General features: G+C 41.9%; 1 protein-coding gene across 1 annotated transcript in view; it reads left to right on the top strand.

Annotated features, from left to right (window-relative positions):
- Positions 1-17,155, top strand: part of SRPX (sushi repeat containing protein X-linked) — a 49,388-nt gene that overhangs the window by 12,495 nt on the left and 19,738 nt on the right. The window contains exon 3 of the mRNA XM_050905377.1: positions 11,483-11,542. Within this exon, the coding sequence (XP_050761334.1) occupies positions 11,483-11,542 (60 nt within the window). The remainder of the gene's footprint in view (positions 1-11,482; positions 11,543-17,155) is intronic.

Genomic DNA, 17,155 nt, shown 5'->3' with positions numbered 1-17,155 from the left:
ACCCTATAATATCTTAATATAGGGGGAAAAAAGCATATTGAAGTATGTTCACAGGAATTATTTCTCTGGATATTGAAAGGTAACAATCTTACCTATAAGTGGTAGCATTTGTTTGCCTCTTCAGAGTCTCAGTTTGCTTTTCCATCTTGCAGCCTTCTAGTGCATCTAATGGTGCGCCTGCCCACAATGTACCCTGTCCTCTCATCTTTTCCCCGTTGAAGAAGCCTCTGAAGCATCTTGTTTATGTAGGGCTTTATGTGTAATTCAGGCTTGATTTGTTATAAACTCAGTTTCATAAATTTCATGAGAAAAGTCTAAAAAAAAAAAAAAAAAACCCAATTGCTTCTGGTTAGCGTAGAAGGTAGCAATGGCCTGTGAGAGCCCTTTGTGCTAGAAGAGTTCGTGCCACAGGCGAGGGCTCGTCCTCAGATCTGCTGTCCTGATGGAGGTGTCCCCTGCCATCAGGGATGGAAACCACGGCGGCATCAAAGTGTGTTCATCTGAACAGGGTTTCATCCCAACAGCTGAGGTAGTCTTTCACCCTTTCAGGTAGCCTGGAGGCAGACTAGTCAGTGCAACTGTTGCGTGAGGGTGGCTGTTGACTTGACCGGTATGCAGCTTATCTGGTTTCCTGGAGGGCTCCAGCCATCCCAGCTCTTAGGAAACTCTGATGAGACCAGGTATGCATAGCTGAACGATGCTGTCAACAGACCTGTGTTGCTCGCTTCCAGTGAGGTGAAAGCTCTGAAGGTCCCTGCCAGCCCATCATTTCCTCATGACTCCAAATTAACACATCAGTTTGATTTTTAGGATGTGTAAGTAAGACCATTAGCAAAGCAGCTTTGGAAAGAGAGTGCCTCTGGGTGCTGGTCACACATTTCTCTAGAGGGTCACGCAGTCTCCAGAAGTCCTGGCAGAAGAGGAGGAGTTGCTAGCAGGATGCAGATGGGCAATTCTCAGCTCAGGCTGCTGAACAACTGTGGAGAAAAGGGCCAAACGTACATCAGCAGTAGAAGTGCTGGGAGAAGCTAGCCGAGAAAACAGAGGGCAGGCGGACACGTGCTGCAGGGTTATAAAATAGCTGGAATTTCTTTATTGCCTGGAACTTCGTGCTTAGGTAGATTAGGCTATTGTAGTCCATTTGACAGGTGACAAAGCTGTGAATAATTGAGATGAGCTGGTGTCTGACAGGATGGGACAAAGTCCGGTTTTAGCTGTAGACAAGTATTACTGGTGGACGATGCTGTGTGAGAGCAGCAAAGAAACCAGTAATGCCTAGAGATGTCCAGACCACGGGCAACGTGTGGACAGCCTTTGCAGAGCCTCTTGTAGTTTGTCAGACACAGAGTGCAAATTCTTTTATATCAAGAGCCGTCTATATTTTCCATGCACAGCCCCATAGCTGCTGTAAATAACGAAGGCTTTGTTTTCCTGATATGCTTAACCTCTGGCTTAGACCACATATGTGCTCAGAATAGCAAACATATTGTTATGCATTATGCAGCTATGGTAGCTCCATTTTATGTAGATGTAATGCAGTGTGTTTACTCTCCTTAAACCTGTTGATTAAAGAATGTACATTTTGTTCAGCTGAATTGATTTACATTTTAGTATTGATAATGCTTTTCGTCCTTTCTTTGGTAACAGTGTGTGGTACTGTGACTGTTCCGGATCATAAAGAGAGATACTGCCATTAGGTTTTTTAGCATTATTTATTGAAGAGTTCCTTAAGCAAAAACAAAACTTTCAGTTCCTCATGGCCTGAACAAATGAAACATTTTTCTCCAATGTCCTCCCTGTTGGTCTCCTGCTGACATAACTAGCTGCCATTCCAAATATTCAGGGACTTCTTTCATTTGCCTGTCTTTTGGGGGTTTTTATTTTGTTTTGCTGGATTTCAGTTTATTGCAAGATCCTTATCAGGTCAAGCACTTTAAAAGGGAGGGCGGATGCTCTTGGGCCTTCTCTTGAGAGCTTAAAAAATCACGGAGGCTAACTTCTTCCTCTTTCTCTGCACCTAGTTGTTTAAATGTTTGATTTGGCAATGAGTCCAAAAAAAAAAAAAAAAAAACCCCATCACTGGTCATGCTGAAAATCAGCATTTCACAAGAGCACTGTTCATGTACGTAATGTTCAGATTTTTCCCTTTGAGCCAAGCTCCCAGCTTGACCTCCACAGCCCATCTACTTGATATTTTACAACTCTGAAATTGCATTTTAAGCAAGACTTGATGAAATCCTCACTTTCCATTTGAAACACTCAAAATGTCACGTCACAAGAGCAATCCAGAGCAAACCAGAATTTCCAGAATTAGGATTCTGGAAATGCCTCACTTGTTTTCATTGAATATAAGGACACAATTTTCATGAAGGATTTTTTTTTTTTTTAATAGCTTCAGGTGAATAGTATTTAAAAAACAATTACCCAAGGCCTTTGGTCATTTTATGTGTGTAACCTTCAGGCAGTATTTGAATACAGTGCTCACCCTTACACTAAACACATGATTATAGTAAAAGCAAATGCATTTGCAATGGAGCAAGATACCTGGGATCAGCCTGCGACTGCATTAAGGTTCCTGGACCATACGCGTGTGTTGGCAAAGGTGTTTGTAGCCTCTCCTTAAGTCTGCCAGCTTTTCCCTTGACTGCTGCTGGGTTGCAGGACTTCTGCCTGGGTTGAGTCAGAGCCACCTGAACAACTTCCACTTCTATTGCCAGTCTGGAGAGGGAAAACTAAACCAAAATCAGTGGTGGAAAGTGTTTTGCTTTGGATTTGCTGTATCTAAGATATCTACATGTATACATAAAAGGCAGCAGAGCTGAATTGTACTTTACAGAGCTTTTCTGGACTAACACGAACTTCTGCGTCCATGCAGTTTCCATCCCACCACTGATTTTTGTGAGAGTAAACTGCATGGGCATGGCTGCCTACTGCTGGATAGGTGACTTCATTGAAATGAATGAGACACCTTATGCCAGCAGTAGTGTTTTCTTTGTCACACAGTATTTGCCAGCACATGAAATGAGTTTTATTTTGTTAGCTGACTTCTATGTAAAGCGATAGTTTTCTCAACATGTGTAATTAATCTGTTTTGAAACACCTTCATGGCTTGGTGTCAGCTGCAGAGTTTCTTCATGGTCACATTGGGTCACAGTGGCAAGGGAGGAGGGAAGAGATTATCTTTTGGGAAAAGTACCTGTGCCTGCATTTTCCTAATCAGATCCGTGATTTCTGTGTAATTGGACGTTTTTATTTCACAAAGCATAAGCTACTGCTGGCATGCAAACTTCAAACATCTCTGACCTCTTTTGAACTTGCTGACTCTGAAGGTTTCTGTTCTGCATTTCAGTTGTGCTTTGATTGTGACGACTTCCAAAGAATGTTCTTTGATGGAATCTTGTATGAGGCATCTCTCTTGAAGCAAGTTAAAACCTGTGCTTTAAAACATGGTGTTTGCATCTTAATCAATACTGAGACACAGTGAATTAATCTGTGTATAGCCCTGAGGGATCTTCTTGGTATGGGATTACTTTCTGTGCCTGAAAGACCTTACACCTGCAAGGAATAGAAGCACAACAGTGGCGTGGAGCTTGTGGGTGTGCATGGAAGCTCAAATCTGTGCTATCCACGTGTGTATTTCCATAAATACAGGCAGGGAAATTTCTAAACATCTCTGGAAGTTAATCATCTGGGCTACTAAACTGCACATAGGATTATTAACTTGGTCTGGATGAGTGAGCTGCATTTGGATTCAGGAACATACCATGACTGTCTCGATATCCTCTACTTCTCAGTTCAGCACAACTCTTGCTGAATACAAGATTGTCGGGTTTCTGTGCTTTAACTTGCTTTCCCATGCATTGCAAAGACAGTTGGGACTACCGATTGAGTCAAGCAGGGGACTGAAAAGTGGTGTGGCCAGTGGGAACATCCTTTGAGGAAAGAGGAGGGCAAATGATATCTTTTGAGTTACTCTGTGTGTTGAAGACCTGCTTAATATGAGCAGTTGCCATTAGATTCTCTACATTTAAACATGTTCATTAATATCAGTTGCATTTCTATATCAACCCACCTGTAGGAAGGTTCAAGGCAAATCACTATCTCTGGCTATTTATTAATTGATTTTGCTGACTCTTCCTCTGCTATTTGTTCTGCTTTGATTTCTGTAACAAAATAAATTTTATATATATATATTTTTTTTTTTTTTTTTTAAGCCTTACAGACCAGATGCAACGAAACACCTGAGTGTGCAGGCAGTTTTCAAACAAATACTGAAGTCCCACCGAAGCCAATGGCGTTTAAGCATGAGCTTTGCAGAACTGGGGTGTAATGTTCAACCAGTAAAGAATGAGATGAAAAACCTGGCTTTCCATTTTTACTACCATCGTAAAATGAGTGCAAGTATTTTTATACACAAAATAAAGTCCTCTAATGTGAAGGTCGTGACCATTTTTGGTGCTTCTTCTGCCTCCTCATGTACATCTTCCAGACTTCTGAGGTCTTAGTGTGACCTAGCCCTGCCATACTGCAAGAAGCTCTACAGTCTGCTGCACGTAAAGCAAAGTTTTTATATTCATGTTTTTGATACAGCTTCAGGTACTGTGGAACATCAAACTCTGAGGCAAAACATTGGAGGAACTAAATCCAGATGTTACAGACTTATTGGTGGAAACTGGTCATCCTCTTCTTACGCATGCTTAAACTGATTAGCTGTTTGAATATGGAAGGAATTCCCAAGCTCTCTCCTCTGTTTTGAAGGATAGATTGCATGTGGAATGAGCCTTTCATTTCCTCTCAGTATCAAGAGTAGCCAGTGCCTGCAGACCAGAGAAGATGCCATCTAAGCTCGTTTAACTCACGTTGTTTCTCTGCGCTCAACACAGAGTGTCATTACAATTGTTTTTTGGTTTTGTTCTTTTTTCCACTTTGTTTTCCTTTTGGTTATTCTCTAAAATTTGCCATGCAGCTGAAATTGGAGATTATCACTGTATTTTTAGGGTTGTTTTTTTCTGGTCTCCATTTCCCAGCAATGTCCAAAAAGTTGGAAATGCAGTGATCTTTTCTGAAATACATATTTAAGTAAAATCATAGAATCGTTTAGGTTGGAAAAGACCTTTAAGATCATCGAGTCCAACCGTTAACCTAGCACTGCCAAGTCCACCACTAAACCATGTCCCTAAGCGCCACATCTACCTGTCTTTTAAATACCTCCAGGGATGGTGACTCAACCACTTCTCGGGGCAGCCTGTTCCAATGCTTGACAACCCTTTCGGTGAAGAAATTTTTCCTAATATCCAATCTCAACCTCCCCTGGCACAACTTGAGGCCATTTCCTCTTGTCCTATTGCTTGTTATTTGGGAGAAGAGACGAACACCCACCTCGCTACAACCTCCTTTCAGGTAGTGGTAGAGAGCGATAAGGTCTCCCCTCAGCCTCCTTTTCTCCAGGCTGAACAACCCCAGTTCCCTCAGCTGCTCCTCATAAGACTTGTGCTCTAGACCCTTCCCCAGCTTCGTTGCCCTTCTTTGGACACACTGCAGCACCTCAATGTCTTTCTTGTAGTGAGGGGCCCAAAAGTGAATACAGTATTGAAATGTGACCTCACCAGTGCTGAGTACAGGGGGACGATCACTTCCCTAGTCCTGCTGGCCACACTATTTCTGATACAAGCCAGGATGCTGTTGGCCTTCTTGGCCACGTGGGCACACTGCCGGCTCACATTCAACCAGCTGTCGACCAAATTGGCGCTGTATTTGAGACTTCAAGCTTCAGTAGAGCATTAAACTGGAACATTGACTTGTGCTGCTGATTTTTACAGTATGTACCTCAATTTTAGGTAATCCTTATAAACCCTGAGCAAAAGAGCATGAGAAAGGAAAAAAAGGCTTAAGAAACTCAGTGGTGTAAATTGACAAAATAGTATCGCCTAAAAAATCTGAGCTTTTATTAATGTATTCTGCAGGACTGTCAGTACAGTAGATATGAAATTCTTCAGTCTGTCTGGTGCTAAACTAGGGAGGAGAGCACTGCTGTTCAGAAAAAAACCCTTATTGCAGGCTAAGTGCTGTAGCCTCTTGTACTTAAGTGCCTGAACTTGTCCTGTCTCAGGGCAGTAAACTGTAAAAAGTTTCTGATTGGTTTAATGAACTATACTGTTGTTGTCTATAGCTTATTTTCAGTTGATCCAACTCAAAAAGAGTTAAGAAATTCCCGTCAGTCCTGGGAAAAACAAGTTTGCATAGCTATTCTGCCTCTTATAGCCCACATTCCTTTTTCTCAATTATAAAGGATTTATAGCACAATAGCATGTTAAATATTTTTCATGTACACACCTGCGTATGCAGTGCCCACCTTGGCATTATGTTCTTGTGCCCTGATTCTGCCAGCAGACCTGCATGGGTGAACCTTTGCAATGGGGAGAAGAGTCCTGTGTGCATGACCCTCAATTTGCCCATGTACAATCACTCACATTACCAGGGGCATCAGACAGTGGAGCACCAGAGTCCTCATTCCCTTTGTCCATGCAGGTTATCCCAGCGACCCTGGTGAAGATCTTACAGTGAATAACTCTGCTAAGGTTTATATGTGGTTGCAGGCTTTAATGTTGTGTTTATCACTTATTGGTGCTTTGTTTTTCCTTTTAACTTGTTTTTTAAAGAAACCTTTAAGTCTTCTACTGGTATTGATTTTTCTTTTGTGCGTTTCTATTATTATTTTAAGCCTTGCCGTGCTGCTGCTTGTCAGAATTAAATGATCCAGTGAGAAAATGCCTGGTTTCAGGTTGGAGAATGTGCAAAGTTTTTTGTTGTTTGTAGGATCGAGATGGCTAAGCAATTATTGATAGTTCTTCCAGTTCTGGAGATCTTTGAGGTGGTAAGGCAGAATGGAAAGATTGTTTTCCAATTATAGGTTAATACCATGTAATATCTGAAAGGTTTTGTTGTGGAGGTTACCTACCCATTAGAGAGGTTTTGCCTGCCATGGCCTGAATTGGTGTGCCTGACAAGTGTGGTGAAGTTTGGGATCTTTTTGTCTGGAATAGTGTCTTTCTGTCTGCTCAGGGATCTGCGGTGCACAAAGGAGTAATGTAGTTAAGAAAGTCAGGTTTTGAGCAAAACTGAGGCACAGCAGAAGTCGTCTTAAAACTTCCTCTGCAATCTGATAGCATTTGTCTTCCTTCTCTGGCTCAGCAAACACCGACAAATTGATTGTTGCTCTTGTGTAGCAATGGAAGTACTCTCAAAGCTTTTGCAGACTTATTAACAGGCAAAGGGGAGGATGATCAGATCCTAGAAATATAGAAAGTATCTTGCTCAATGCCTGTTTGGCTGTGTCTGTTTAATTTATCTATCTTGTATTGTGTGCAAATGTGAACGTCATTGTAATCTGTGCTCATTCATGAATGCAGCTATATGCTCCGCTTCCTTCCCTTTCTTTTCAGCTGACCAAGGCCCCTGGCCAGGAGAGCAAATGGTGGGCTATAAGTGTGGAAATGGAGCTGTCACGAGAAACTGAGAATAGCAGCCTCCACTGGGTGTAGATTGTGGTAGTAAAGCAGCGGAGTACTTCATCAGATGCTTGATGTTGAACATAAACATCTGTAATCAATTTTGAGTGGGTTTAGGGTTAAACAGGTGGCCTCCTTGGGGCTGGTGAGTCCATTTCAGGAGATACTTAAGTGTTTTGCTGAATGAGAATTGGTTTGAAGGCTGGCATCGGGACACTTGGAGTGGATTTGGCAACCACAAAACACAGGCAAAACTGATCCCGAAATGGTCTGATTTAAGTTTTGCACAAATGGGTAACTGTTGTGTGTCTGAGTGTCCCATTAGCTTACCAGTTTGAACACTAAAAGTAAATGTGTTCTCTTAATAATGAATTCTTCTTGTACGAGGATTTTTCCTTCGTCAGAAGGCTTACCGGCTTACTGTTGTAGCTCCTCCTGCCCTGTCTGGCAGTCGTATCCCTGGATTTATTCATTCGGCACAGACTATTGGGTTCATGGTGATAGACACTGCTACATGTTTTCTACTATGTTGCATGTAGTTTCATTAAAACTCTATGCCCTAATAAAATGTATGTAAAAAGAAAGCTTTCCTATGCATCCCCCGGTTATAAAAACATAGTGGTTATTTTGTGAATGAAGAAATGTTTTTTCCTAACATAAACAGAATCGTCTAAGTCCATAGATTAATCTCATAATAGATTAATCTTAAAATGGAAGTGTTTTTTCGTGCATTTTGCTTGTCGTCTGCCAGAACAAAATCCATAGCTGGTTTTTGCAGGAACCTGCTATACCCTGAACCATGATGTGGGACATCTGTAAAGCAGCTTGTTATTCTTGTCATTCTTCCTCAAATACCCAGTTTTTATACTGTGATAATTTTAGCACTTCGAACACAGAACAATGCTTTGTCCTTACGTGGCTTGGTAGCTAATTTTGAACGTATGTGAAGCAGAAATACTTTGTTTTGTGGCTGAGAAAATGAAGATGAAATGGCGATTTGCTCAGGGTTGCTCATGGGGTGGCACCAGTGGGGAATGAGGCGCCAGGTCAGGCCTCATGGCTGCCGGGACAGAAGCCATCTGCTGAAGCGGGACAGCTTTGCTGGCGGGCTGCTGCCTAACATGGCCGTACGTGCCTGGTGCGGTAAGGACAGGTCTGTCAGAGCAATGCGGGTGGGTGAATATGGAGAGGGGTAGGGGAGAGTACCAGGTCCAGGCACGTGTGAAGAAGGGCATGTGGAGACAGGAGAACATCCAGCACCTCTGGGTGAGGTGGTGCTGCAGTGCCCGGGGCAGTGGCACGGTGCTGTAGATAACATCATCCCAGAGCTAGCCCAGCTCTTCAGGGACAAGCCCTCTGGATTAGGTTGGTTCTCCGTGGCGTGGCCGGGGCTGGTGGGTGATGCCCAAACTGCCCTTGGTGGCCCCAGCTTGCGGAGGCTCTGCCGGCCCCGCTGAGACCGGCGCCGGCCAGTGGGCTCTCTGTGAGAAGAGGCCACCGGAAAGTGGGAGCGAGACCCTCCCAGGGTAGCGTGAGGACGAACCCTCCCGTGGTTCCCCAAGCCAGGCCTGTTGTGGTTATTACCAGTAACAAAATGGTGCTTGTTAGGAAGGAAACCTGACTTGCTTCTCATTTCGAGCTAGAAAATGAGCTGGAAATGGGAGATGTCAAACTCCATGAGCAGAGCCTCTTTTCAGGGCAAGAGTAGTGAATAACTCTTTCAGGCCAATTTTTGTTAGAAGACTTTCAAAAGCATTTAATTATTTCTTGTCTAAGGAAAGGTAAATACATAAGAGCTCACGTAGCTCTAACATTTACTGATTTTAAATGCTAAAGTCACTGCACACTAAAATTTGGACAATTGAGTGATAACACTGAGATAACAGTTTTATAACCCTCAAACTGAGTAATTAGCTAAGAGTATCCCCATTTCTGACAGAATAATTGATGCTTAGAGAGGTGTTCATTTACATATCAAGTTCTTCACGAAGCCCTCAGGGATCACAGCTTGCTCTTTATGTTACACAGTCAGACTTGCAAGTGCAACAAAGTTTAACGTTTCTATGTTGAGAAGTTTCTCAGATGTCAGTGTTTAGGCATCAAAAATTCAACCACAACAATAAATATAAAAAAATCCAGAGAAATGGCTCCTAAGTGATAGGAAGCCTGTGCTATATATAAAGCCCTCTGTTTCAGGGGAGAAGCTGTTTGGAAGTGTACTTCATCAGATCCCAGCTCAAAGGCTTCTGAAAATTGGTGGAAGGATTCCCAGTGATAACAGCAAGCTTTGAATTGGGCCCAAGGTGAATTGTGGATTTTTGCTATTTTTATGGTATGTGTGAACACAACTCTCTTGATTTTTCACATGCAGGAGCCTAAATGGTTCACATAGCTGCAGTATTGGTTCAAGATTTTGGTGTGACGTGGAGCGCATGCATCTGCCACTTCCCTGCGGTTCCCAGAAGGAGCTGCTGAGTGCTCCAGGCTGGTTGCGGGTCCTGGGCGCTAGCGCCCAACGTGCAAGTAATGCGGTGGGAAGGGTCATGGGAGATGCAAAGAGTCTCATCTCCGGGCGGTCCGAGCCCTTGTGAGCGGTGCTGTGGCTGATGCAGTGGAGGGCACTGCCCTTCTGTAGATGGACCCTATGCGCTAAAGCTACTCCCATGGAGCAACTGTGGATACGTGGGCTGGGTTTCTCTCCTGGGTTTTCCTGAGGCTGGTAGAGTAAGAAGTAAAGTTTCACTGGTTTCTGGGCAGTTTATTTGGGTTTTTATAAGAAGTGGAATCTGTTGACAGATGCTGGCAGTAATGTTAGGGAGTCAAATGTTGTTTTGGTAGCTCTTTTACCCTTATGCTAAATCATCCTAGCCATTAACATCTCTTGGGTTTGATTTCTGCAGAAAATTTGTGTGCTTTGCACGTGAAATTAGTAGCTTATTGAGGTGCCTGAATTATTTAATTTAGCCTAACTTTAAGCAGCAGCTTGTACAGACCATGGTCTCAGACCTCAACAAATGGTGGTGAAATATCCCCATAGCTGTAATTTGAGATACCATGTGTGAGAAGTTCCTGTAGCATAGTGCTGAGCCTCCTTAGTACCTGCCTATTGCATGCAAGGTTTTTAGAAAGATTTCTCAGAGGGGAAATTTGCGTGAGCCCTTCTTCTTGAAGAAGACTTATCTAGAATTTAGACTAGACTTCATGCTCTGAAGCCATTGATTTTAAATAAATGTCACTTAAGGATATTTTGAAGGCTTTCTTGCTGACTGTTTTATTGATTAATTACTTGAATGGTGGTGCTCCAAATGGTTTCTGGTTTTTATAAAGAAGTTTCTACCTTTATTTTAAGCTTTTAACTGTTGCACGGGTTTTTAAAAGTACAAAACTATACTGTCTTTTTATTTTGAACAACCCCAGAAGACTGCTTGATACCAGACTGTGTTTTTGATTTGAGTGTAACTTGTGTTTGCAGGCAGTGTACCTCAGTGTTGTGTTCTTGGTATGAAGATCATACAGGTTGTAAAAGAGGGCTGTTCTTGAGTTATGCACATTTTACTTCTGCTGTTTGGCCTGATGGCTGTTAACAGCCACTGATGCTATGGAACCACTTTATAGTGAAACCTTTGATGTGCCCCTTCATCTGTTCTCTCTGCTCAGTAGATCAACTTCATGGTAGGTGGGCTTCCCATCACAGAGGAGCTGTGACTTGACATGTGCAACGTGGCATTGCACAACATGGTTCTAGGAGCTGTGAGAGAGATTTACTATTTCACTTGATTATCAAATCAATTTGCCCCTTCCAAATTCACTATAAACTGGGTCTGCTGTGAATCTGAGCTTCAGAGAAGCCCGTGCTGATGGCATTGCATAGATTATTGCATCCTAATCTTGCATGTCTTTTCGCAAAGCTTTCTTTTATTCTTAATTTATATTTCCTTTCTTGCTGCAGTTTTTTTCTCTATTTTGTATTGTAGGATCGGGATATTCACCCCTTGAAGATGACGAAGATGTGTATGCACGCAATAGATATAAAGGTGAATGCTTTGCTTATGTGCTAAAGAGGATCAGCTGATTGCTGAGAGAAAGCTTCGTTCTTTTTGTTTTCATGGATTATAAAATCTTGGTGATCCAGCTCCATGGTTTTTCTCATGGATTTTTAGATCAAGATTTAATTTCTACTTTTTTTAACAATGGAAATTAGACCAAGTACTGATCACCACTCTTTTATGCACCTGAGTAAGTAACTTTTGCACTGCCTTTGCTCTTGGAAGATCAGGTGGTTAAGTCATGAAAGTCTAGGAAGAGCTTCTCTTTCTTCTTCATACATCCTAACAAAACCATCAATGATAAGCTGACTCAAAACCTGCGCCTACTGATGGTAATGTATAGAAGTACATGCAAGAGAACTTGATTTTCATGACTTTTTTTTTCCGCCATAAAATTGTTCGCGTTTCAGGTTAACCTGCTACCTGAAATGCCAAGTGAAGTGTGTTTAACAAATGAACGTGTACATTCCAGAAACAAATTATGTAGCTGGATGAATGAGTGAATGGACTTTATAAAGCAAATTCAGGTTTTCTTCCCTATTTTAGGAGATTTTGCCATTCAGCAAGGTTAAGTTTTTTTGCCACTACCAGTAAATCTTCCATTTACTATGTTTGTTTTCTTAAAAGTCTGCTTCTGTCTCAATACACCTCTCCTGCCAAAATCCCTCAGAAGCCTAGACAGTAAAGAAACTTAGCATTTAATTTGTCACTTTAAATGGTAGCTGTGTTTCTTTTTAGTAAACTAATCTATGGACGTGCTAGAATTGTAATGTAATCATTTTGGTTACTTGAAAATACTGGGCATTGGTGTCTTGTACGTTATTGATTCTCTGCAAAGAATCAATGGGCCTTATAAGAGGTAAGTCATAAAGTAATTCAGACATTTATGAAGAACAAAGAGGATAGCACAGATGCTATAGCTATGTTGCTGTTTTCATAAATGTCTTATGTTCCTCCCAGTAAAATACCTCCGTATAAAATTTTGCTTTCAAACACATGCAGAAATATTTCTCTAAAGCTTTATTTAGGTAAGCTCATTTTTCTTTGCCTTTTAAAATGTAACCCTCTGCAGACACATAGAAAAAGAATTCCAGAGATCATGAAGATAACAATGCCAATTCATGCCAGGGCAGGCAAGTAGTTAAAATATGGATTCTGTATAAATTTATTTTATATGGTGATCCAAAATGGATTATACTCATGTCAGCCAAAATGTCACCAGGGTAAGTGAAACATAATGACTCATTCACACAGATATTAAAAACTGCCCTGAGTTTGGAAGCGCTACTGCCAAATGTTGAAGATCAGACAATGTGAATCTAAGAGTATAAAGCGTTGGAGTAGAAAAGGCTCGCTCTTCATTAGCATACTTATTTAAGTTGGTATTGGGGGGAAGGGGGTAGAAAAAGACAAAGCAAGGAAAAATGGGCTGAGTAGCTATGTTCAGAGCTTCTCCTTATATGTGCAGTCCAGCATTTTGGGTATGGCCCATTGCTCGGCAAATAAAACTTCCCAGTGACAAATAAATAAATGAATTTTCTTAACGGATGTTAACATACGTAAGCAGCATTGTTTTTTCTTTGCACACATACTCACTAAACAGTGCAAGCGAACACATAAATTCATCCTCTTTGGCATCTGCAAACAAAACGTTGCAGTTTGGGGGGGGGTGCGGGTGGGGGGGAATCGACCTCCTGCCAAACCCTTTTGTCTTCATCTGAATGTTTTTCAACTTGCTCAGCTTTCCAGAGAAACATCACTGAGACTTTCTGTGGCCACAGCATTTTTACAGAGTTTTTCCCTTCCTCCCTGGTGAATCCTCAGCTCTGTTGGCTGGTGTACCAGCAAGCAACAGTACAGCCGGTCACTTTGCATGCTGCTTGTGAAGGAAATGCTCAGCCGAGGCTGGTGTTTAAACAGGACTGAGGGGTTGAGGGAAACGATGCTCTAGAAAATGCTTTCCTTCCTGCCACTTGGCATGGCTGTCTCAGATCATATCTGATGAGGAAGGGCTTCCCAAATACAGCAATTCCTGTGTTCATCACAGCTGTAGTGTCACTTCTCCGATGATTGTCATTCCTAATATGTTTTCTCAAATACTGTAATGATCAAACGGTAGCCCTAGCTGTAGAGGCAACATTGTGGCTTCAACCATTTCTGTGTGCTGCCTGTTTTCCAGTGGTTTCAAACACAGGATTGAGTCTCTGAAATGTTTTACTACTAAGTGATAATGCAGGCTATTGTACCGCTGAGGACTGGTGCAAACTTTCTATTAAACAAAAAACCACTGCGTAGGTCCTGGTACCTAAAAACTCAAATTTCAGTTAGGTGAACAGAGCCTAGTACAGATGGTGAAGCTCCAGAACAGGTGCCTGGGAAACCTGTAGCTTTTCTTATTCCCAAAGCCTTCAGGAACACGGCTGATCTTGTCTTGAGGCAGGGAACAGCTTGTGTGACCTCTCGGGGCCCCATCCAGCCCTAATATTCCATAAATACTCCATGTAGCTGCTTAGCCTTTGAAAACCAATATGTGCCTTCACTTAAAAATAAACAAACTTTGATCTAAAACTTTATTGTATTGTTTGATGTGCTTTCATGCACATAAGCTTTTCAAGTTAGCTGGGGTTTTTTTCAGTGATATCAGGTGGTCTAAACCCAGAGATTTGCCCCCTTATAAACCCTGCCTCACCCACTTTCTTCTAATCACGTTCAGTTCTAGACTAAGCATAATAATGTTTTAGATTAAACAGATGTTCCTCCTAAGCTCTTCAAGTCATCTGCATCGAAAAGCATGTCTGTTTTTGTTTTTCTTTCTGACGGTATCATTTGGTCTAGTAAAAGGTGTTACCCCTCCCTAGGAGCCTTGCTTTGTTTCTCTCTGTAGACCACCGTAGCTGCAATGACACTACAGGAAGGGCTTTTTCAGTATTCCATTTGTGCGTTAAACTGCATTTGTTAGCTGTTAGCCACTTTTTAAAAAAATATATGCGCAGCTGTTTACTCAAGACAAGCATGTTTGTAAAGCCACAAAAATTTGCAGAAAAACTCAGGCAATTTGCAATACCTGAAACAGCTGCTTTGCCTTTTTTTTTTTTTTTTTTAAATTAGCCTCTTGATCATGTTGCAAAGTGTATTTGTCTTAACACCCTTTACAAAGGAAATCAGCTGTGTGTGTTTGCACGTTATGTATGTGGAAAACCTGAGGCATAAATACTTTGAACTGATCTGCTGAAGGATTACCTAGCTGGCTGGGGTAAAAACTCAGCCTACCTGAGTCTTCATCCCCCCTGTTGTGCTCCTTCAGTCAGTGTTCTCCTAGTAACTTCAGGTTTAAACCCTTCTGCAGAAAAACTGAGGCCTCCTCCTTAGTTAAGGAGATCCTAGAGCAAGTGGGAAAAGCTTTTTTTTTTTTTTAATTTAAAAAAAAAATTTGAAGTTTAGGGTCTCAGGGCATAAGAAGAACAAGTGGAACAGAAAAGTTGGAAATTTTGGGGATGAGACCACTGAAGGGGAGATTATGGAAAAGCTGTTGTTAGCTCAGAAGGAGGAGGATTTCTCGAGGAGGTGAATGAGACAGAGGCTGACTCTGTGAATCCAACATGCGTGGCTTCCACCAGAGAGTGGTCGGAGGTGATGCTTGTGACTGCACCAGTGGCAGTGGGGTAGGCAGCTAAGGAGGCTGCAGAGATGGGTGCTGTCATCACTCATTACTTCAGCAGTACCTGATGGACTTCTATTCCTGTTAGCTCACACTCCTCACGTGCTCTCCCAGTTTTGATTTGGCTCACAGCAAGCATGAAAAACGTGAGCCACTGTGATATAGCCTGTCAACAGAGTGGCCCAAGACAGTTGATGGGCTTTTTTTTTAATGTCTTTTGGTAACTATGGGATAGAGATTAGGGTGAAGGACAGGAAATAGTTCTAAAAAAAAAACCCAACAAAAACCACTCTCCACCAAACTACTTTGCATAATTGTAAGGTAAATAGTGGAGGATGTATTTGACAGTCAGTACTTTTGGAAAACAGGACCATAGGTGGAAAAAAACAGAGATGGGATGATTGTGTGGCTGAGCCAAAATGCTGAACTGCACTCTGCCCCTAACCTGCTGTGTGCTGTTAGACTGGTCTGCTCTTTTCCCGTGCCTCAGTTACTGCATATTTGGTGACACTGGGAATAATGCCACTTACACATCTTTGTAAAGGGTTTTCACATGTATTGGTGAAATACAAAAATAAGCATGTCACAGTACCATACGACTGCTTCAGAAACGGATTAGTCTGGAGGAACGTGCTCTTGGTCTAGTCAAAAGCTTGACAAATTAGTCTCTGATTTTAGTCCTCGGATGCTATTTGTGTTAATTCAGGACCAGCACAGCAAAATGTAGGTGCAAAATGTAGTTTCCATTGGGAAAGTGTAAATATGTCCTAGAGACATTGTATACTGAATATAAATATCCCATGTATGAGAACTAAAACAGGCTGTATTGATTTTTGTTTATGTGTGGAGCTGATCCAAATCGTGTAGAAAAATGTATGTAATAACTACAGGAATTAAGAGCTAGAAGTGAACATCTGCCAAAGATGATCTAGAAATTATTTTTAAATGTCTCCTGTGACTTTGTAAGGATGAAGGCTAAAACTCTTTGTGTTTTGTTTGTTTGGGTTTTTTTTCCATCTTTCTTGCAGACTTCAAAAGTTTTGTCATGTACCTCCTGCATGTCACACATTGTCACACAGGATTTCAGGACCTGTCATCTTTCTCTTTTTGCCTTGCAATCCCTCCCTCCCTCCCTCCCTCCCTCTCTCCCTCTCAATATGTCCTTTTCAAATCTTGGAGCTGAGAAGGGGTAGGCTTAGTCACTCCTCGCGTAGGAAACTCTTACTGAGAAGCTGCCCGCTGCAGAAGAAGCACGGCTTTCTTGGTGCACCCTGTTGTCAAAGCTAAACAAAGATTTTGAAGCTTTGGCTGGGAAGGAGAAGTCTGTATTTGATACTGCATCCATCAGTATCACAGTATGGTGTTAAATCCTCACAAGAAGACGGTACCCATATCCTGAGTATTTTAAAGTGTAGCCCTGACCAGTTATTAAAGGTTCAGTTTTACGTACATGTGTTTCCCTTTTTCCCGTGAGTTCGGTAGGAGCATTAGCCATGAAGTCCCAGCCAAATTCCAGCTTTCCTCTGACTTGGCAGATCCATCCATGTCACTGTCCTGCATCCAGGAGCAACTAGAAGGTGGTTCTCGTACTTTAGGCTACATTTCCATGATATTAGGGAAAGGTAGTCCTCCACCCATCTTTTGAGGTAAAGAGTACCACACATGAAGTCCAGACCTTTGAGAACATTTAGAACTGGATTTAAATGTCTGCAGCTTGAGTGCCCTTTTCTGAATATGTGCTAAGTATATAGTATGCTCGTGAATGAACATTGACACCCTCTGAAGGATTTGACAGTAGGAAGTGCAGGCGTTTGTGCTGTCAAATATGTGCATTGTGCCTGAATGCATGTTGCCCTTGGAAGCTACAAATTCCTCCAAAAAGAGAGGAATAAGGTCAGATCTTTCTCTTTTAAAAGCTCTTCACTTTTAGTCTGTTGGATTGG

The sequence above is a fragment of the Gymnogyps californianus genome, chromosome 1, assembly GCF_018139145.2.
Source record: "Gymnogyps californianus isolate 813 chromosome 1, ASM1813914v2, whole genome shotgun sequence".
Lineage (NCBI taxonomy): Eukaryota > Metazoa > Chordata > Aves > Accipitriformes > Cathartidae > Gymnogyps > Gymnogyps californianus.
The sequence above is the reverse complement of the archived record's forward strand: the minus strand, read 5'-3'. Positions and strand labels throughout refer to the sequence as shown.